We start from the raw sequence: 21043 nt of genomic DNA on the forward strand, positions 1-21043 counted from the left end.
CCCTCCCTCCATCAGGTGTTCCTCCTCCCTCCCTCTCTCTATCAGGTGTTCCTCCTCCCTCCCCCCCTCCCCCTCTATCAGGTGCTCCTCCTCTTCCTCCTCCCCCTCTATCAGGTGCTCCTCCTCTTCCTCCTCCTCCCTCCTCTTCTATCAGGTGCTCCTCCTCTTCCTCCTCCCCCTCTATCAGGTGCTCCTCCTCTTCCTCCTCCTCCCTCCCCTTCTATCAGGTGCTCCTCCTCTTCCTCCTCTTCCTCCTCCTGCTCCTCCTACCGTGGTCAGCCTCTCCAGGGCGCAGAAGCGCTCCTCCCAGGTGGCGGCGGACTTCTCGAAGGCCTCGTGCCTCTTGATGAGCTTCTCCACCTCGTCCACGCTCTGGCCCACCTCCCGGCCCGACAGGTAGGGCTCCTGGCCCAGCAGCCAGGCCTCCGCCACGCCCGCGTCCCGCGAGAACTGGTGCACCTCCAGAACTGAGCACAGGAACCAGCTGGTCACTCTCTGACCCTAACCCCTGGTCACTCTCTAACCCTAACCCTAACCCCTGGTCACTCTCTAACCCTAACCCTAACCCCTGGTCACTCTCTAACCCCTGGTCACTCTCTAACCCCTGGTCACTCTCTAACCCCTGGTCACAGTCTAACCCCTGGTCACTCTCTAACCCCTGGTCACTCTCTAACCCCTGATCACAGTCTAACCCCTGGTCACTCTCTAACCCCTGGTCACTCTCTAACCCCTGGTCACTCTCTAACCCCTGATCACAGTCTAACCCCTGTTCACTCTCTAACCCCTGGTCACTCTCTAACCCCTGGTCACTCTCCAGCCCTTGGTCACTCTCCAACTCCTGGTCACTCTCTAACCCCTGGTCACTCTCTAACCCCTGGTCACTCTCTAACCCCTGGTCACTCTCCAGCCCTTGGTCACTCTCCAACTCCTGGTCACTCTCTAACCCCTGGTCACTCTCTAACCCCTGGTCACTCTCTAACCCCTGGTCACCCTCCAGCCCCTGGACACTCTCCAGCCCTTGGTCACTCTCCAACCCTCGGTCACTCTCTAACCACTGGTCACTCCCTAACCCCTGATCACAGTCCAACTCCTGGTCACTCTCCAACCCCTGGTCACTCTCCAACCCCTGGTCACTCTCCAACTGCAGATCACTCTCCAACCCAAGAGGTTCTTACCCAATCTTAGCCACTCCCACCGGTCCTCCCACTTGTCAATCATGTCCTTCCTCTTGTCCGTCAACTGTAACAGCTTCTCTTTGATCTGAGGAGGAAAACAGAGAGGATGGGGGGCAGAGTTAGAGGAGCTCCAGGGGTGAGGAGGCCCTGGTGTCCTCTAGAGGAGCTCTAGAGTGAGGAGGCCCTGGTGTCCTCTAGAGGAGCTCTAGGGGTGAGGAGGCCCTGGTGTCCTCTAGAGGAGCTCTAGGGGTGAGGAGGCCCTGGTGTCCTCTAGAGGAGCTCTAGAGTGAGGAGGCCCTGGTGTCCTCTAGAGGAGCTCTAGAGTGAGGAGGCCCTGGTGTCCTCTAGAGGAGCTCTAGAGTGAGGAAGCCCTGGTGTCCTCTAGAGGAGCTCTAGAGTGAGGTGGCGCTAGTGTCCTCTATAGGAACTCTGAGGAGGTGCTCTGAGGAGGTGTTCTGAGGAGGTGTTCTGAGGAGGTGCTCTGAGGAGGTGCTCTGAGGAGGTGCTCTGAGGAGGTGCTCTGAGGAGGTGTTCTGAGGAGGTGCTCTGAGGAGGGGCTCTGAGGAGGGGCTCTGAGGAGGTGTTCCGTGGCGGTGTGCGGTGGCGCCCCCTACCTCCTCTGAGGCGTAGTGCTTGCGGGCCAGCAGGGTCTTCCCCAGCTCGATGCAGGAGGTGAAGCTGTCGTTACGCGCGTCAATCTCTGCCTTGATGCCCTGATGGTTGTTCATCAGCAGCTCCACCGAGGAGACATCCCTGCACACACACACACACACACACACACACACACACACACACACACACACACACACACACACACACACACACACACACACACACACACACACACACACACACACACACACACACACACACACACAGACTCAGACTCAGAGACACTAACATTATAATCCAATCTCTAAATGTGTGTTTCTTTGTATATTTGAGTGTGTGTGTGTGTGTGTGTGTGTGTGTGTGTGTGTGTGTGTGTGTGTGTGTGTGTGTGTGTGTGTGTGTGTGTGTGTGTGTGTGCGTGCGTGCGTGCGTGTGCGTGTGCGTACCTCGGGTTCTCCTGGTTCAGGATCAGCCGGATGACGTCCTCCATCCACAGCAGCAGGTCTCTCACCAGGCTGAAGAAGCGGAACTTGTCCCCGGTGTCCGCCAGCCGCACCCTGCGGCCCTCAGCCGCCTCCAGCAGGTTCTGCCACGCCTCCAGAACCTGAACACACCAGACGGCAACCCTCAGAACCCTCTAGAACCACAACATACCAGGGCCCTTCAGAACCCTCTAGAACCACAGCATACCAGGGCCCTTCAGAACCCTCTAGAACCACAGCATACCAGGGCCCTTCAGAACCCTCTAGAACCACAACATACCAGGGCCATTCAGAACCTGCTAGAACCATAACATACCAGGGCCCTTTGGAACCATACAGAGCCTGAACCGACCAGAGCCCTTCAGAACCCTCTAGAACCACGACACACCAAAGGCCTTCAGAACCCTCTAAAAGCTGAACAGAAATCTTTGAGCTCTCTCGAACCGGAAAACACAAGAACATGACCCTCTAGAACCTTCTGGAACCCAGGGTGGCTGCCATTAGCTAGCCATGAGCCAGCCATTTGAAAAAGAATTAGCTAGCCATGAGCTAGCCTCTAACAAAACATGAGCCTGTCAGTAACGAAACATTAGCTAGTCAATAGCAAAACATAAGCTAGCCATCAGCTAGCCAGTAGCAAAACATTAGCTAGCCACTCTAGCCTCTAGCCAAACATTAGCTGACCATGAGCCTGTCACTAGCAAAACATTAGCTAGTAGACAATAGCCAAACATTAGCTGACCATGAGCCTGTCACTAGCAAAACATTAGCTAGTAGACAATAGCCAAACATTAGCGGACCATGAGCCTGTCACTAATAAAACATTAGCTAGACAATAGCCAAACATTAGATGACCATGATATAGCTGTCTAGACAATAAACCCTCCCCTACATGCTATAGTCATGTTTCCTTCTTTACCGACTGCTTTTACACCAAGTCAGACGGCGGCGTCAACCATGCAACATTCAAGGCAACTTTCTCAAGGGAACCTCTGCAGCAGAGGTGTCCTTGATAGTAACAGAACCATAGGAGCGGGAGCAGTAGTTTTTGCGGAGGTGTTTACTAGCACCCAGTTAGCCAGCTCGCGAGCATCTGGCTAGCAGCAAAAACAATGTGGGAGATTTGGAACGATTCGAGCAGCCCAGCAAAGAAATGAAAGAGGGATCTTAACTACCAGCTGTTTTAGTGGACCGGCGCTGACCTGGGACACTAAACACATCTGTTTGCTGATTTCTAGGGACTTTGAGGATTCATTGGGGAAATGAGTTGTGTGTGTTTGAAAATTTTCTGTATTTCAGTAACAAATTGCTACTGCAATACTGAAAGGTAGAAACTACACAAACATAACACTAAAATGCTATTCGCAACATTTTAGTCATAATACTGAAAATCACAAAATAAGATATAGACCGTAAATATATGATATAAAGTCCTCCAAATTAAAATGATTGCAAAGCCAATGGGTTTGGGATACATGAGAGATAAAGTCTCACCTCTCGCTTTCGCCTCTGGGGGGCGGGGTGGTCAAAACACAACGACAGCACTTTAACACATCATCAGGGAGCCTCTTCTAACAGCACCTTCAGCTTTGGCCGTCCATTGGTTTTAACAGACCAGGGCTCTGTTTACACTCAGAACCTGGGGACCGATCTTGTGATGGGGAACAGGACAGCAGTCGTCCACTAAAAGTTCTGCTGGACACGCTCACCGAAACGCCTAGTTTAGAGATGACACCTAAACTAAAAGCTCTCATGGTTTGGATTTGGGGAGATAATGATTTGCTCCGACCCCACTGGTGTCAAACCTCATTTTGATTGGTTCTCTGGTTCCAACCATCAGCTTCCAATCAACAGCACAGAATGACCGGTGCAGGGGGAGGGGGAGGAGGGGGGGTGGGTCAGAAGGAGACTAGGATTGGTTGGAGAGAAGTGGGTTATCCTATTGGTGTCCCACCTCTGAGGGCTTGATCTAATGACCCCTGGGACAGCATGTATGATGTCACCTGTGTGATGTCATCAGAATGTCTTCAGGTCCATCCACTAAACACGCTGGAGTGGTTAGTTTAGGGATGTAGTTCGTTTAGTAAATGAGGGATTGTGAGTTTAATGAGGTAGTTTGTTTATTAAGTGAGGGGTTGTGAGTTTAATGAGGTAGTTAGTTTAGTAAGGTTGAAGTTCAATAAGGTTGAAGTGATTAGTTTAACGAGGTGGTTATCTTAGTATGTGAGGAGTAGTTATTTTAATAGGTAGTTGGTAGAGGTAGTTGGAGGTAGTTGAATGAGGTAGTTGGAGGTAGTTGGTGGAGATGGTTATAGGGAGTTGAATGAGGTAGTTGGGGGAGGTAGATGGTGGAGGTTGTCGGAGTTAGTTGGTGGAGGTGGTTAGCTAAGAGGAAGACTGACCTCTCCTTCTCTCTTCTGGATGTCGTCGGCCTTGTCTCCAGCGTAGGCCGACTGCAGCCTCACGGCGTCTTCCTGCAGCAGCCTCACCTGGAAGCAGTGTCAAAGTAAAAGCCTCAGTAAAAGCACCACCCTGCAATCCAGGATTCCTCAAAGTAAAAGTTATACTCTGAACCGGTGCAGATAAAGAGTTCACTCTGCCGTGGGGAAGGTACTGCGTATATATAATGTATATATTGTATATATAATGTATATATAGTGTATATAATGTATATATAATGTATATGATGTATATAGTGTGTATATAATGTATATGCATAATACATGTAGTATACAGTTTATATATAACCTGGGTTCCCAGGGTCTGGATGTGGTGCTGGAAGGTGCAGTACATATATAATGTATATTTAATGTATATAATGTATATCTAATGTGTACCTGGGTTCCCAGGGCCTGGATGTGGTGCTGGAAGGTGCAGTACATATATAATGTATATAGTGTATATTTAATGTATATAATGTATATCTAATGTGTACCTGGGTTCCCAGGGCCTGGATGTCGTGCTGGAAGGTGCAGTACATATATAATGTATATAGTGTATATTTAATGTATATAGTGTATACAGTGTATGTGTACCTGCGTCCCCAGGGCCTGGATGTCGTGCTGGAAGGTGCAGTGCTTCCTCTGCAGAGTCTCCACGGTGTTCTGGTCGCGGCCCAGCTCCTCGGGCAGCTTCTTGTGCTTGTCCAGGATGCGGCCCAGGATCTCCTTGGCGTCGTGGTAGAATTTGTGCAGCTCGAAGGAGGCGGCGAGGATCTGCGTGCGCGTGTCGATGAGCTCCAGCAGGTCGGCCCAGGCCTCGTTCAGCCCGTCCTTCCACTCCGCCACCGTGGCTGCGTCGCCGTGCCCGCCGTTGATCAGCTGGTCCGCCTGCCGGTTCACTGCGTCCACGCGCTCCTGGCCGATCGTCCCCGTGTCGCGGGCAAACTCCCGGAAACGCTCCTGCAGCATCTGGAGGTCAGAGTTCAGAGGTCAGAGGTCAGGCTGGAGTCACCCTGCTGCTAGAGAACAGGGTGTCCTCATGGACGGCAGAGGATGCTATGCTACTTACTAGTGCTAGCATCAGTAGCAAGATGAGGTGCGCCTACAGTGAACTGCTATGCTACATTCTAGGCTACATGCTAGTTCTAGGTGGACCTACATGACCTGTAGGCTGCATGAGAGGCTACATGCTATTATAGGGTGAAAACAGTGACATGCTAGGCTACGGGCTATGCTAGCTGTACCTCCGGTGACGTGCTAGGCTACGGGCTAGGCTAGCTGGACCTAAGGTGACGTGCTTGGCTAAACGCTAGGCTAAAGGCTAGGCTAGCTGTACGTACGGTGACGTGCTAGGCTACGTGCTAGGCTACAGGCTAGGCTAGCTGGACGTACGGTGACGTGCTCGTAGTCCTGGCCCAGCTCGTGGGAGCCGGCCACCACCTCCCTCTCGGCCACCCACTGCTCCAGGTCGTCCACCTCGCGGTTCAGCTGGAAGAGGCGGAAGCGCTCGTCCAGCTTCCCGCGGCGCTCCTCAGACAGGTCCTTCAGACCGGCGTACAGCTTGTCCACCTGGGCCTGCCGCATGCCCATGCGCTCGCTGCACAGGGAAGGGGAGGACAGTCTTTATGTACCATATACAGGATACCGGGTCTAAAGGGTTCCTCTGTCTGGAACCACAGCCTCCTGTGGCAGCACCACAGGAACACACACACACACACACACACACACACACACACACACACACACACACACACACACACACACACACACACACACACACACACACACACACACACACACACACACACACACACACACACACACACACACACACACACACACATTCTTATGCAGGGAATTTAGCTCACAACCGTTCATACACACATTCACACGACGGCGGAGTCGACCGTGCAAGGCGGCAGCCTGCCCGTCTGGCGGTACCTCTCGGGGTGGCCCTGGGCCACCAGCCCCCGGCTGGTCTGGGACAGCAGGTGAACTGTGTCGGCGTAGTCCTCCACCGCCTGCTCCACGATCTGGTGCTTCTTCACCATGGCAACCGAGCTCTGCTCGTCCTGGGGGAGGAGTCAACTCAATCAAAATACACTCAATCAAGACCACACAATACTCCTGACTGAGCGGTGCCATGATATGCTAACAGTACAAACAACTTCCTGTGATGTGGCCCATCAGTATAAACCACTTCCTGTTAGGTGGCCCATCAGTATAAACCACTTCCTGTTAGGTGGCCCATTAGTATAAACCACTTCCTGTTAGGTGGCCCATCAGTATAAACCACTTCCTGTTAGCTGGCCCATTAGTATAAACAACTTCCTGTTAGGTGGCCCATCAGTATAAACCACTTCCTGTTAGGTGGCCCATCAGTATAAACCACTTCCTGCCCCGCCCACCTTGGCCCTCTCCTCTGACATCATGTAGAGCTCCTGCTCGCTCATCCAGGCCTCAGCCTCCGCTGCGTCGAAGAAGTACTGCTGGGCGTGGCGCGCCTCCTCCAGCCGGCCGTGCCTCCGCTCCGTCTCCTCCCGCATCTGTTGCCATAGCGACTTCAGCTGGTCCAAGCGCTGCCGCGTGAGCTGGGCGGAGGGGCCGTCGCCCCGGACCACCTGCTGGCTCCGCTGGAAGATGTCGTCGTAGCGCGGCTGGTGGCCTGCGATCTCTTTCTGCAGGGTCTGGAGGTCGGGGGTCACCCAGAGGTCACAGAGGTCACCCAGAGGTCACCCAGAGGACACAGAGGACACACAGTGGGGCCGGCTGGCTGAGCTGCGGCCTGTGCGTCGGTGCTGTACCTGGTTCTTCTTGATGAGCATCTGGACGGTCTGCAGGTTGTTCCCGTGGTCGGTGGACGTAGCGAGGGCCATCCTCTCCTCCACCCACAGCTGCACAGGGAGGACAGAGCTGAGGTCGTGGTGCTACGTCACATGGAGCCCTGAGGGGATCACCTCAGCACTTAAACGTACCATTAGATTCCAAAACAATGGGGGAACTGTTAAGATAAGGCACTACAATAGTTGATCCAGAGGACAGAAGGAGTCCTCTGAAGACATCTCCAGAGGACAACTTCTGTCCTCCGAGAAGACCTTCTGTCCTCTCAGGAGACCTTCTGTCCTATGTAGGACACCTTCTGTCCTATGTAGGATTCTGCAGAGGACAGACGGTGTCCTTCAGAGGACAGATGTGAGGCGCCCAGCGGGCCTTACGATCTCGTCCTCCACGTCTCTGTTGAACTGGTGGATCTCCCGGGAGGCCATTAGGTTCTCCCTCCTCTTCTTCAGCGGTGCCTGCAGAGCCATGAACTTCTTCTCCACGCCGTCGCGCTGGCCGTCCACCTCCTCGCCGTCCTTCCCCTCCTGACGGAGCGCCTGGGCCTGCCCCTGCAGCTCCCCCACCTCCCGCTCACGCACCTCCACCTGGGACTCCAGCATCTGGGGGGCAGAGCACCACCCTCTGTCAGACAGGCTGAACACCACCCTCTGTCAGACAGGCTGAACACCACCCTCTGTCAGACAGGCTGAACACCACCCTCTCAGACAGGCTGAACACCACCCTCTCAGACAGGCTGAACACCACCCTCTGTCAGACAGGCTGAACACCACCCTCTGTCAGACAGGCTGAACACCACCCTCTGTCAGACAGGCTGTTTATCTTTCAGATGTTTAGCTTGAAACTAGAAAACGTATCTTCTGTTTATATCTTATTTTTCTTTTAATAATATTCCTTATCTAGATACTTTAACAAGAAAAACGTTCCCCAAATATATCATAAATATATGCGCAAAATGTTATAGCTGAAAGCATCTACCAGGATATATTACATCAATATACATATTTAATTAATCAGTACTATTTAATTAAAGTACTAATCAGGTGGATCCACATACTATTGCAGGTACTAGTACAGGTCCAGGCCAGCAGTGGGCGGGGCCCTGAGAACCCTTAGCCAATCAAAGGGAGCTGACCTGCTGCTTCTTCAGCAGGATGTTGACGGAGGTGAGGTCTTTGCCGTAGTCGTCGGACTGGATCTGGCCCTCCAGGCCGCCCAGCCACTTGTCCAGGTCCGCACAGCTCTGGGTGAAGAGCTCCGCCTTGTTGGCGTCGAACAGACACTGGGCCTTGGTCTGGGTGGTGGACTCCAGCTCCGCCCACATGGTCTGCAGGGTGCCCAGCTGCTCATGTACCATATTCTCTGTCTCCGGCTTCTCCGCGATCAGGACCAGTCCGTCCTGGGATGAGGGAAGCAGGTTATGTTGTGTTATTTATGTTCAGGTGTATTCAACCAAACACTGAAGATTCACCAGGAACCAAACCGTTCAGGAAGGATTTCTTCTGGACCAGAAGGTCGACCAGTCTTTCCAGCCCAAACCTTCTTTTCTTCACAGTCTCAGTTTGGTTTCTAAAGTTCCTCTGAGTCATTTCCCAGTCCCCCCCCCCTCCTACAGCCTCTCCCCCTGGCCCAGTGAGCCTCCATACAACCAGCCTGAGTCTCTACTGGCAGCCCTGGTCTGGTCCGGTACTGGTCTGCCCACTGGTCTGCTCACTGGTCTGTTACTGGTCTGTTACTGGTCTGCCCACTGGTCTGTTACTGGTCTGCCCCCTGGTCTGTTACTGGTCTGCCCACTGGTCTGTTACTGGTCTGCCCCCTGGTCTGTTACTGGTCTGCCCACTGGTCTGCTCACTGGTCTGTTACTGGTCTGCCCACTGGTCTGTTACTGGTCTGCCCCCTGGTCTGCCCACTGGTCTGTTACTGGACATGCCCACTGGTCTGTTACTGGTCATGCCCACTGGTCTGTTACTGGTCATGCCCACTGGTCTGTTTCTGGTCTGTTATTGGTCTGGTACTGGTCCCACTGGTCCTACCTTCTCTATCTTCTCCAGCCACTCCTTGTTGGCCTGCAGCTCGGCCATGAAGGCCTGGTGTTTGAGCCACTTGCTGTGCAGGTTCCTGGCCTCGTCATAGGTCATATCCTGGGCCGTCAGCATCTTCTCATTCACCCACAGAGCCAGCTGCACACACACACGTTATACACATGTTATCTTCAGGTTATACACACACAAGTTATATGCATGTTGTATACACATGTTATATACACACATGTTTTGTACATGTTATATGTTATATACACAAACACACATGTTATAAACATGTTATATACACAAACACATGTTATGAACACATGTTACTTAAACATACACATGTTATACACATGTTATATACAAACACAGTCACAAGTACCTCCTGACTGTCCTGGAGGAACCTCTGGAGATCTCGGTTGTCCTTCAGCTTGATCAGAAGGTCAGTAGCAGAACCCTGGTTCTTCTGGTGCCTGGAACCCAAAGCGCACACTCAGCACACAGTACACAACACACAAAACACAGGAATACACAGTGCACAATACACAGGAAATACACATATATTCAATATACAATTGCTGCAAATGCGTTGCTGCAAAACACTCAACAACCCCACCCCCAGCAGATGTTTCTATCTATTTATTTATTGCACTAAGTACTTAACTGGTTATGGGGAGTCTATGGGGTATTGATGAGTAGTTATTACGTGTAAAGTACTGGGTGATTGATTAATTGATTCATGGAGATTCAATTATGTATGAATTGGTGGACAACTAAAACGACATGCCTGTCTGTGTTTTGCTCCAACAACATTTTGTTGTTATTCTGCAGCAATGAATAATGGAAACCGAACTGACCTGAAGGGGCCGTCTCAGCCCTCACCTTTGGTTGATGGAGTCCACCTTCTCCTGGATGCGCTCGCCGTTGACGTTGCCGTCGTCGACCAGGCGGCGCCCCCCCTCCACCACGCCCACGATCTTGTCCTCGTTGGCGTCCATGGTGGTGCGGAAGTCCTCCTGCCTCTTGATGGAGGCCTCCGCCCCCTGGAGCGTGGCCGGCATCTCCGTGTGCGCCAGGACGTACTCCTGCTCACAGCACAACCAGGGTCAGCCCTATTATGGGATGAGGCCCTGTGGGGCTGTAGTACAGCCCCACAGGGTACAGTCCAGGGAGAACCTAGTACTACTACTAGTACTAGTAGTTCTATAGTAGTGTTTGAATGTTTTACTCTATGTTGGTAGTACTATGGTAGTACCTGGTTGTTGAGGAATGCCTCCGCCTGCTTGGTGTTTTACTCTATGTTGATAGTACTATGGTAGTACTATGGTAGTACTATGGTAATACTATGGTAGTACCTGGTTGTTGAGGAAGGCCTCCGCCTGCTTGGTCTTTAACTCTATGTTGGTAGTACTATAGTAGTACTATGGTAGTACTATGGTAGTATTATGGTAGTACTATGTCAGTACTATAGTAGTACTATGGTAGTACCTGGTTGTTGAGGAAGGCCTCCGCCTGCTTGGTGTTTTACTCTATGTTGTTAGTACTATGGTAGTACTATGCTAGTACTATGGTAGTATTATGGTAGCACTATGGCAGTACTATGGCAGTACTATGGTAATACTATGGTAGTACCTGGTTGTTGAGGAAGGCCTCGGCCTGCTTGGTGTCTCTGAGGAACGTCTGGTAGCAGTGCGACTGGGCCAGCAGGTTCTGCCGGTTCTCCCACATCTTGCTCAGCTCGTTCCAGCCGGTGTCCAGCGCCTGCAGTCGCTGCCGGAGGAACATGTGCTGCGCGTCCGTCTGTCCCTGCGTCACCGCCTCGCCCATGTCCCTCATCTTCTGGTAGTCCTCCTCGTAGTTGCGGATCTCGTTGTGGATGCCCTCGTGCTGCGCCAGCAGCTTCTCGGCCTCCACCAGCGTGTGGGGCATGTCCTCCGACGCCACCGCCGTCTGCGTGCGGGACAGCCACGACTGGAAGTCGTCCAGCTCCCGCAGGAACTGCTGCAGCTTGCTGGACTCGCCCAGAGACTCCTCCCTGGTCTTCAGAGTGTCCTGGGGGAGGCAGGGAGGAGGGAGGACACAGGGGGAGGAAGGAGGAGACAGGGGGGGGGAGACAGAGGGAGGAGGGTGGAGACAGGGGAGGAGGGAGGAGACAGAGGAAGGAGGGAGAAGACAGAGGGGGGAGACAGAGGGAGGAGGGAGGAGACACAGGGAGGAGACAGAGGGAGGAGGGAGGAGACACGGGAGGAGGGAGGAGACAGAGGGAGGAGACAGAGGGAGGAGGGAGGAGACACGGGGAGGAGGGAGGAGACAGAGGGAGGAGGGAGGAGACACAGGGAGGAGACAGAGGGAGGAGGGAAGAGACACAGGGAGGAGGGAGGAGACAGGGGGAGGAGACAGAGGGAGGAGGGAGGAGACAGAGGATGAGACAGGTCCCACCTTACGACAGGTCCCGGTATGGAGGGGTGCAGCCCGGAGGACGTACCTTCATCTCGTCCCAGACGGAGGAGAGCTGCACCACCTGGGCCCGGATGCCCTGGGCTTGCTCCGGGTGCTGGGTGGCCAGCCGCTCCGCCTCCGTGCCCAGGCCGCCCAGCTTGTCCTCGATGGCGGCCAGGTCTCGCTCCATCCCCGTCAGCTTCCTCTGCAGAGCCATCACCCCGGCCAGGTCGTTCCCCAGCTCCTGGGTGGACTCGATCACCTGGGGGGACGCACTACTGAGTACTGCCGACCTAGAGGTACTACTGAGTACTCTGGACCTAGAGGTACTACTGAGTACTGTGGACCTAGAGGTACTACTGAGTACTGCCGACCTAGAGGTACTACTAAGTACTGTGGACCTAGATGTACTACTGAGTACTGCCGACCTAGATGTACTACTGAGTACTGCCGACCTAGAGGTACTACTGAGTACTGCAGACCTAGAGGTACTACTGAGTACTGCAGACCTAGAAGTACTACCGAGTCCTACTGTACTCCTCAGTACTACTAGAAGGTGCAGTAGTGTAGTAGTATCTATACAGTGGTCTTGGTACCTTTGTCTTCTCTCTGATCCAGGACTTCGTCTCGTTACAGTCCAGGTGGTAGTTCTGGATGCCCAGCGCTGACTGGAGGGCCTCCTTCTTCTGGTCTACCAGGTCTCTGAAGGAGCTCCACCTGGGAGGGCGTGGTCAGCAGGTCTTAACGAGCGTGTCTTAACGAGTGTGTCTTAACGAGCGTGTCTTAACGAGCGTGTCTTAACGAGCGTGTCTTAACGAGCGTGTCTTAACGAGTGTGACTTAACAAGCGTGTCTTAACGAGCGTGTCTTAACGAGCGTGTCATGAGATGATGAACATCATGTTAACCAGAGGTGAACTCTGAGTGGTCCGTCGCCGCCCACCAAGCCGTCACCACGGGATCCGATCAGTGATGAGGACCTACAGGAAGACAGCGGCGGGGCAGACGGAGGACCCGAGAGAGAACACCTTACCTGGTGTTGAGTTTGTCCTGCTGGGCCTTGATCTCCGTCTCAGTGGGATGGCCGCTGTGGAGCAGTTGCCTAGCGACCTGGTTCACTACGGCAACGCGAGACGCATGGCTGTTCATCTCCGGCTCCAAGCTCTCGAACCTGGAGGGGGGCGGTGGTGTGAGTTAGGGCGGGGACCAGACCAGACAGGACACAGGGGGGGATTCTCTGGCCCAGCCTGGGCCCCGGGCCCGGGACGGGGTGGCCGGGCTAGTGATGGTTCTACTGGTTCTAGTGGTGGTTCTACTGGTTCCAGTGGTGGTTCTACTGGTTCTAGTGGAGGTTCTACTGGTTCCAGTGGTGGTTCTACTGGTTCTAGTGGTGGTTCTACTGGTTCCAGTGGTGGTTCTACTGGTTCTAGTGGAGGTTCTACTGGTTCCAGTGGTGGTTCTACTGGTTCTAGTGGTTCTAGTGGTGGTTCTACTGGTTCTAGTGGCTGTGATAATAATGTGTTCTAACAACACAACCTTCAACCTTATGTCCCCCACACTGTGAGGATGTTCTAATGTTCTCCTAGGGCCCGCCGGGCTCTGAGGGGCTCCTCGGGGACAGACCTGTGCTGGACCACCTCCAGGTCCTCCAGCCGCTCGGGGATCTCCATGCTGCTCAGCCACTGCTCCTTCTCCTCGATCCAGGCCTCGCAGGAGCCCGCCTCGCTGCGCAGCCGGTAGAGGGCCAGCGCGTCCTGCAGCGCCTGCCTCCGCAGCCGGCTCAGCTCCACCACCTCCTGGTACCGCTCCTCGATGCCCGCCAGCCGGCCCGCCACCTGCACACACACAGCGTGGGCCTACTGGTCCGGGCTAATGGTTCCAGTGGTGGTTCTACTGGTTCTGGTGGTAGTTCTACTGGTTCAAGTGGTGGTTCTACTGGTTCCAGTGATGGTTCTACTGGTTCCAGTGCTGGTTATCGTGGTGGTTATACTAGTTTCAGTGGTGGTTTAACTGGTTCTAGTGGTGGTTCTAGTGGTGGTTCAAGTGGTGGTTCTACTGGTTCTAGTGGTGGTTCTACTGGTTCTAGCAGTGGTTGTACTGGTTCTAGTGATGGTTGTACTGGTTCTAGTGGTGGTTCTATATTTGGTTGGCTAGTGGTGGTTCTATATTTGGGTGGCTCTACTGGTTCTAGTGGTGGTGGCTCTACTGGTTCTAGTGGTGGCTCTACTGGTTCCAGTGGTGGCTCTACTGGTTCCAGTGGTGGTTGTCCTGGTTCTAGTGGTGGCTCTACTGGTTCCAGTGGTGGCTCTACTGGTTCTAGTGGTGGCTCTACTGGTTCCAGTGGTGGCTCTACTGGTTCCAGTGGTGGCTCTACTGGTTCTAGTGGTGGTTCTAGTGGTGGTTCTAGTGGTGGTTCTCGTGGTGGCTCTACTGGTTCTAGTGGTGGTTCTAGTGGTGGCTCTACTGGTTCTAGTGGTGGCTCTACTGGTTCCAGTGGTGGCTCTACTGGTTCCAGTGGTGGCTCTACTGGTTCCAGTGGTGGCTCTACTGGTTCTAGTGGTGGTTCTAGTGGTGGTTCTAGTGGTGGCTCTACTGGTTCTAGTGGTGGTTCTAGTGGTGGCTCTACTGGTTCCAGTGGTGGCTCTACTGGTTCCAGTGGTGGCTCTACTGGTTCCGGTGGTGGTCGGGGGGTCCTACCTCGGGGGCGGCGGCCTGTGGGCCGGGCAGCGTGCGGGCCTGCTCGTGCAGAGAGGCGATGGCGGGCCTGTAGCTGGCGATCTCCTCGGCGGCGTCTTTGTGTTTCTTCACCAGCGCCTGAGCGGAGAACTCGTCGTGGCCCACGTCCACGCTGGACACGATGCGCAGGACGTCCAGCATCCAGGTGTCCATGTCGTCGGCATCCGCCTGGGGACGAGGAGGTCAGACGGGCTGCCACGCTGTGTGCTACACAGCGTGGCAGCCCTGGTTGTGTGGTACAGCGTGTGGGTTACAGTGTGTGTGTGTGTGTGTGTTAAAGTGTGTGTTACGGTGTGTGTGAGTGAGTGTTTCAGTGCTGTTTGTGTGGTACAGTGTGTGGGTTACAGTGTGTGTGTGTGTGTGTGTGTGTTAAAGTGTGTGTTACGGTGTGTGTGAGTGTGTGTTTCAGTGCTGTTTGTGTGGTGCAGCGTGTGGGTTACGTTGTGTGTGTGTGTGTGTGTGATACAGTGTGTGTTACGTGTGTGTCTGTGTGTGTGTGTTACACTGCTGTTTGTGTGGTACAGCGTGCGGGTTACGGTGTGTGTGTTTGTGATAAAGTGTGTGTTGCGGTGTGTGTGTGTATGTTACAGTGTGTGGGTTATGCTGTGTGTTACGGTGTATGTGCTACAGTGCTTGTGTTACAGTGCGTGTGTTACAGTGTGCGTGTTACATTGTGTGTCACAGTGGGTGTGTTATAGTGCGTGTGCTACTGTGTGTGTGTTACAGTGCGGATGTTGCAGTGTGTGTGTTACACTGTGTGTGTTACAGTGTGGGTAACAGTGCATGTGTGTTACAGTGTGTGTTACAGTGTGTATGTTACAGCGCTTGTGCGACAGTGTATGTTACGGTGTGTGTGTATAGTGTGCGTGTTAGAGTGTGTGTTACAGTGTGTGTGTTACAGTGTGTGTTACAGTGTGTGTTACAGTGCGTGTGTTACAGCACCTGGAACTGGTGTTTGTTGCATGCGTCCTGCAGGCTCTTCTTCCGCAGTGCAGACAGATTCTCCAGGGCGGCCCACTGCTCCTGCAGGGGGGGGGGGGGGGGGGGGGTTACCATGGTCACCAGGCTATCAGCACAATGCTTGCTAAATGACGGTCCAGGCATTTGGCGAGGGCCCGTTCTCCTACCTGGATGTCCTGGATGCGTTCTTTGATCTTGTCGGCTCCGAAGTGTCCGTCGGCCACCAGCGCCTCCCCCTGGCGGACGGTGGCGGCCAGGTGGGCGGCCCGGCCCGCCGTCTCGTCCTCCAGGGCGCGGTGGCCGCTGAGCAGCCGCACCGCCCCCGTCAGGTCCTTCCCACAGTCCTCCGACGACAAGATCTGCTCCTTCTCCCGGATCCAGCCCTCCTGCACACAGCAGCCCCACGCTTCACTCACTGCAGCGATACCTTCACCCCTTCACACACCCTGCCTTCACCCCTTCACACAGCCTGACCTCACCCACTCACACGCGTCCTGCCTTCACCCACACACACACAGCCTGACCTCACCCACTCACACGTGTCCTGCCTTCATCCACTCACACACACCCTGTCTTCACACACACACACACACACACCCTGCCTTCACCCACTCACACACAGCCTGACCTCACCCACTCACACGCGTCCTGCCTTCACCCACTCACCCACACCCTTCATCACCCATTCACACACAGCCTTTGCTTCACCCACTCATGCAGCAGCCCCCCCCCCCCCCCCCCCCCCCACCCCCCCGGCGGTCTCGGACCTCCTCGGCCATCTCCCAGAAGAAGCTCCAGAGGCGCCGGGACTCGTCCAGCCGGGCTCGGCGCTCGGCCGCCAGCTGGCTCAGCTCCTGGTAGCAGAACTCCATGTGGGCCACGCGGTCCCGAATCACCTGGGGGTCGCAGGGCTGGTAGCCTGCGGGGGGAGGGGGGGGGGGGGGGTTAGTGACCCGGTCAGCGTGCCAGACCGGGGGGGGGGGTGGGGGGGGGGGGTCGGGGCTGGGCTGGGCCTCACCCTCCGAGTCCTCGGCAAACTTCTGGGCGTTGTTGTTGACGGAGCGGACGCGGTCGGCCTGGACGGAGATGTCCGTCTCCACCAGGCTGTGCTTCTGGAGGAGATCCTCCACCCCGAGGAGGTGTTTCCCATAGTCCTGGGACAGCAGCAGCATCTAACACAGGGGACCCCATGTTAACACACACCTCCCTCTGTATACAGCATCTAACACTAGAACACATGTTAACACACACCTCCCTCTGTATACAGCATCTAACACTAGACCACATGTTAACACACACCTCCCTCTGTATTCAGCATCTAACACTAGAACACATGTTAACACACACCTCCCTCTGTATGCAACATCTAACAGCAGAGACCACATGTTAACACACACCTCCCTCTATACACAACATCTAACAGCAGAGAACACATGTTAACACACATCTCCCTCTATATAGAACATCTAACCCCAGAGACCACATGTTAACACCGTCTCCCTCTGTATATCATCTAACCCCAGAGACCACATGTTAACCATGATGTACCCCTCCCTACCTTCATCTCGTCCATCCAGTCCATGATGTGCAGCATCTCCTGGAAGACGTGCTGCAGGCCCAGGGTGAGCTCCAGCCGCTGCCGGCGCGCCTTCAGCAGCTCCAGGAGGTACTCCCACAGCCGCAGCACGTTGTCCTTCCTGGCCGACACGCGCTTCAGGTCGTGGTACGACTCCGCCTCCAACTCCCTCGCCACGGAAACCACCGCCTGACACACAGACAGGTGGACAGTCACACAGAGAGACAGACAGGTAGACAGACAGACACACAGGTAGACAGACACAGGTAGACAGACAGGTAGACAGACAGACGCACAGGTAGACGAACAGACGGGCAGACGGAGGTGTTTAGCCAGACAGTGGAATCGATGAAGCCTCCATCTTAAATGACAGGAAGTTTGACCTCTGACCTTCACTCGCTCCTCGTACGCAGCGATGTCCGTCTCTATGGCCTCGTGCTTCTTAGTGGCGGCCTCCACCGCCTGGAGGTCGAAGCCAAAGTTATCCTGGAGCAGGAGGAGGAGGAGGAGGAGGAGGAGGAGGAGAGGGAAAGGAGAGGTTACTTAAAGACTAATTGACAGAAGGCAGGGTGTGATGACCTGTTGAGGTCAGCAGGGGGAGCTGTCAGCATGTGTGTGTGTGTGTGTTTTACCTGGGAAACCAGTCTCTGGTTCTCACTCAACCAGGTCTCCCTCATGGCCGCCTTGCGGTCGAAGCGTCTCGCCAGCTGCTCCAGTTTCTCCTGGCGAATCAGCTCCGTCCTCAGGGCCAGCTCCCGCTCATGCTCCGCCTTCTCCAGCCGCTCCCAGGCCTATCACAACACAGCGTTCAGTCCGCTGGGAGGCATCGCGTCAGGGGGCAGGACCAGGGTTAGGGGTCAGGGGTCAGGGTCAGGGGTCAAGGGTCAGGGTCAGGAGTCAGAGGTCAGGGTCAGGGGTCAGGGTCAGGGGTCAGGGGTCAGGGCTCACCTTGTTGATGTCAGAGATGAGCTTGCCCTCGCGGGGGGTGTACACCTTCTGGTTGTTGGCCCTCATCCGGCTCTGGATGGTGAACAGAAGGACCTCCAAGTTCCCCTTCTCTGTGAACCTGAGACCACCGCCACCACAATCACCATCATCATCACATCCTCATCACCATCATCACCATCACCACCGTGATCATCATCATCATCATCATCATTATCGCCACCACCGTGAACATCATCATCATCAACATCGTCCTAACCATGTGTGTGTGTGTGTGTGTGTATGCGTGTGACTAACTTGGGGGGCTTCTCCACTGTGCGGTAGGAGTTGAAGGCCTGTAGTTGCTGCTGGACGCCCACCAGAGAGTTGGCGAACTTGCGGTTGTTGAGGATTATTATGGTCTGTTCAATCCACTCCAGCAGGTCGGAGGACAGACCCTCGTACTTATCGATCATTTTCTGGGACTCCAGAGCGTTGTCCAAGACCTGGCCACCAGGGGGAGACAGAGTACAGTCAATCCCCAGTCTTACAGTGAAGCTTCTGGAACATGATCTGGAACATGTTCTGGACCATGTTCTGGACCATGTTCTGGACCATGTTCTGCATGGGGTCATGTGCGACGGGAATATGGGCGGATATCCCGGGTAAACCCCCCGGATAATTTGCCTGTTCAAGACCTAGAAAAAAATCTGGATCACTGCGACTGTGAACTAAGGCCCATCACGTCCTTCTGATGTGGCAAACACCATCGTCTTCAACCCAACGCTTAAGGGAGACATGATAACCAAATCAGAACACATTCATGTTTGCAAACCAGCTCCTTTTTACAAGAAGGGCTGGAAAGTTGACAGATTCAGCAATAAGGGATCTGCTCTCATTCCTAGTTTACTGCGCCTGACGTCCCTCAGTGAGCATCCCCAGGTCTGCTTGGCGGAAAGCAAGCCGTGCCTGAAAGGTGAACCCAGTAATCTACCGAGAACTATCGATAGCAGAGTAGAGATCGTTAGTAGAGGTAGCAGTAGAGACAGAGTTAGTAGAGTTAGCAGTAGAGATATAATTATTAGTGTTAGCAGTAGATAAAGTACAGTTAGCAGTAGATAGAGTTATTAGAGTTAACAGTAGATAGAGTTATTAGAGTTAGCAGTAGATAGAGTTAGTAGAGTTAGCAGTAGAGATAGTTAGTAGAGTTAGCCGTAGATAGAGTTAGTAGAGTTAGCAGTAGATAGAGTGAGTAGAGTTAGCAGTAGAGATAGTTAGTAGAGTTAATAGTAGATAGAGTTAGTAGAGTTAGCAGTAGATAGAGCTATTAGAGTTAGCAGTAGAGATAGTTAGTAGAGTTAATAGTAGATAGAGTTAGTAGAGTTAGCAGTAGAGATAGTAGAGTAGACCAGTACCTAGCCCCTAGGGGAGGGCCTTCATTATATATTGGGTGGACATAGAATATTCACATAAACCTTGTCGGGACATCCGCAACATGGCCTTAGTATATAAATAAATACTGTATGTGTCCACACATCTTGTATATGTCTAACTTCCTGTTTTATTGTCCATGGTTCATCTAACCCCATTGTTTATCTAACCCGGGTCCATACCTTTCCGATGCGTTTCCCCTCCACCTTCAGGGCCTTCATCTTGGAGAAGTAGTGGTAGTAAGTCACCACGTAGGTGATGATGGACTTCTCATCCGGGTGGTCCACGCTGATGTCTGCACAAACACACACAGATGTTAGTGACTGATAAGCAAAGCAGAAGTTAAGGGTCGGGGTGCCTATCAGGGTCCAGGTGACCCAGGTTTCCACACTCACCCTCGGCGTCCAGCAGCTTGGTGATGCCCAGGTGCTGCTCCGCCAGGTTGAAGGCGTTCTGCAGGTTGTGGTGGGCGTTGGACTTCTTCAGTCGGTCAAAGTCTATCAGGTCCGGTCTGCACACACACACACACACACACACACACACACACACACACACACACACACACACACACACACACACACACACACACACACACACACACACACACACACACACACACACACACACACACAGGGTTAGAGGTTGGGGTACTTTTATTTGTGGATAAGGTTTAGCGGTTGGAGGTTAAGGGTCTAGGTCAGAGGTCAGGGTCAGAGTTAGAGGTCAGGGTCCGACTTTAGGGTTTGACGTCAGGGGTAGAGGTCTGAGTAAGGGGTCTTGGTTTGAGGTCAGAGTTGTAGGTTAGGGTTTGAGGTCAGGGTTAGAGGTGAGGGGTCAGAGTTAGAGGTCAGGGTTAGAGGTGAGGGGTCAGAGTTAGAGGTCAGGGTTAGAGGTGAGGGGTCAGAGTTAGAGGTCAGAGGTCAGGGTAAGGTTACCTGTGTTTGTGGATGAGGGCGTTGAAGGCCATGCCGTCTCTCCAGCTGGTGGTAAAGTTATGGATGTTGACGTTGGGATACCTGGAAACAGAGAGAAAAAAACCTATTAATACCAAGATTAATATTGCTATTAATTTTTCTTTACATACTATGCTACTATTTGTAGTATGTAGTATATGTACTTCTAGCAGTATCATTTGTAGTAGTATTTGTAGTATGTAGTATATGTAATTCTAGCAGTAGTATTTGTAGTATGTAGTATATGTACTTCTAGCAGTAGTATTTGCAGTAGTATTTGTAGTATCAGTACCCAGCGCTCTTCATCTGGCACCAGAGCAGAAGGGCATCTTTAGCAGATCTCTTCTCCTTGTTGTCTTCTGTCTCCACGCTGATGTCCTGGATCTGAGAGAGCAACAACGTGTCAAACACCCGGTACACACACCTGGTACACACACCTGGTACACACACC

At 53.4% G+C, this 21043-nt stretch overlaps 1 protein-coding gene across 2 annotated transcripts in view; it reads right to left on the reverse strand.

The window, feature by feature from the left end:
* The window catches only part of LOC130404190 (spectrin beta chain, non-erythrocytic 1-like), a 41553-nt gene that overhangs the window by 6761 nt on the left and 13749 nt on the right, over nucleotides 1-21043 (reverse strand). For both annotated transcript variants that reach the window (XM_056608837.1, XM_056608836.1), the window contains exons 4-37: nucleotides 20885-20976; nucleotides 20575-20655; nucleotides 20035-20150; nucleotides 19822-19934; nucleotides 18527-18714; nucleotides 18233-18350; nucleotides 17917-18075; nucleotides 17675-17770; nucleotides 17267-17473; nucleotides 16727-16880; nucleotides 16476-16627; nucleotides 15876-16094; nucleotides 15691-15771; nucleotides 14710-14916; nucleotides 13636-13847; nucleotides 13046-13183; nucleotides 12611-12731; nucleotides 12061-12276; nucleotides 11208-11627; nucleotides 10458-10660; nucleotides 9958-10048; nucleotides 9582-9728; nucleotides 8684-8947; nucleotides 7926-8150; nucleotides 7515-7604; nucleotides 7119-7397; nucleotides 6652-6782; nucleotides 6103-6307; nucleotides 5305-5679; nucleotides 4672-4758; nucleotides 2234-2391; nucleotides 1790-1928; nucleotides 1176-1260; nucleotides 271-467 (exon numbers count right to left, since the gene is read on the reverse strand). In XM_056608837.1, coding sequence (XP_056464812.1) covers nucleotides 271-467; nucleotides 1176-1260; nucleotides 1790-1928; nucleotides 2234-2391; nucleotides 4672-4758; nucleotides 5305-5679; nucleotides 6103-6307; nucleotides 6652-6782; nucleotides 7119-7397; nucleotides 7515-7604; nucleotides 7926-8150; nucleotides 8684-8947; nucleotides 9582-9728; nucleotides 9958-10048; nucleotides 10458-10660; nucleotides 11208-11627; nucleotides 12061-12276; nucleotides 12611-12731; nucleotides 13046-13183; nucleotides 13636-13847; nucleotides 14710-14916; nucleotides 15691-15771; nucleotides 15876-16094; nucleotides 16476-16627; nucleotides 16727-16880; nucleotides 17267-17473; nucleotides 17675-17770; nucleotides 17917-18075; nucleotides 18233-18350; nucleotides 18527-18714; nucleotides 19822-19934; nucleotides 20035-20150; nucleotides 20575-20655; nucleotides 20885-20976 — 5766 coding nt within the window. The remainder of the gene's footprint in view (nucleotides 1-270; nucleotides 468-1175; nucleotides 1261-1789; nucleotides 1929-2233; nucleotides 2392-4671; nucleotides 4759-5304; nucleotides 5680-6102; nucleotides 6308-6651; nucleotides 6783-7118; nucleotides 7398-7514; nucleotides 7605-7925; nucleotides 8151-8683; nucleotides 8948-9581; nucleotides 9729-9957; nucleotides 10049-10457; nucleotides 10661-11207; nucleotides 11628-12060; nucleotides 12277-12610; nucleotides 12732-13045; nucleotides 13184-13635; nucleotides 13848-14709; nucleotides 14917-15690; nucleotides 15772-15875; nucleotides 16095-16475; nucleotides 16628-16726; nucleotides 16881-17266; nucleotides 17474-17674; nucleotides 17771-17916; nucleotides 18076-18232; nucleotides 18351-18526; nucleotides 18715-19821; nucleotides 19935-20034; nucleotides 20151-20574; nucleotides 20656-20884; nucleotides 20977-21043) is intronic.

The sequence above is a fragment of the Gadus chalcogrammus genome, chromosome 15 (genome assembly GCF_026213295.1).
Source record: "Gadus chalcogrammus isolate NIFS_2021 chromosome 15, NIFS_Gcha_1.0, whole genome shotgun sequence".
Classification (NCBI taxonomy): domain Eukaryota; kingdom Metazoa; phylum Chordata; class Actinopteri; order Gadiformes; family Gadidae; genus Gadus; species Gadus chalcogrammus.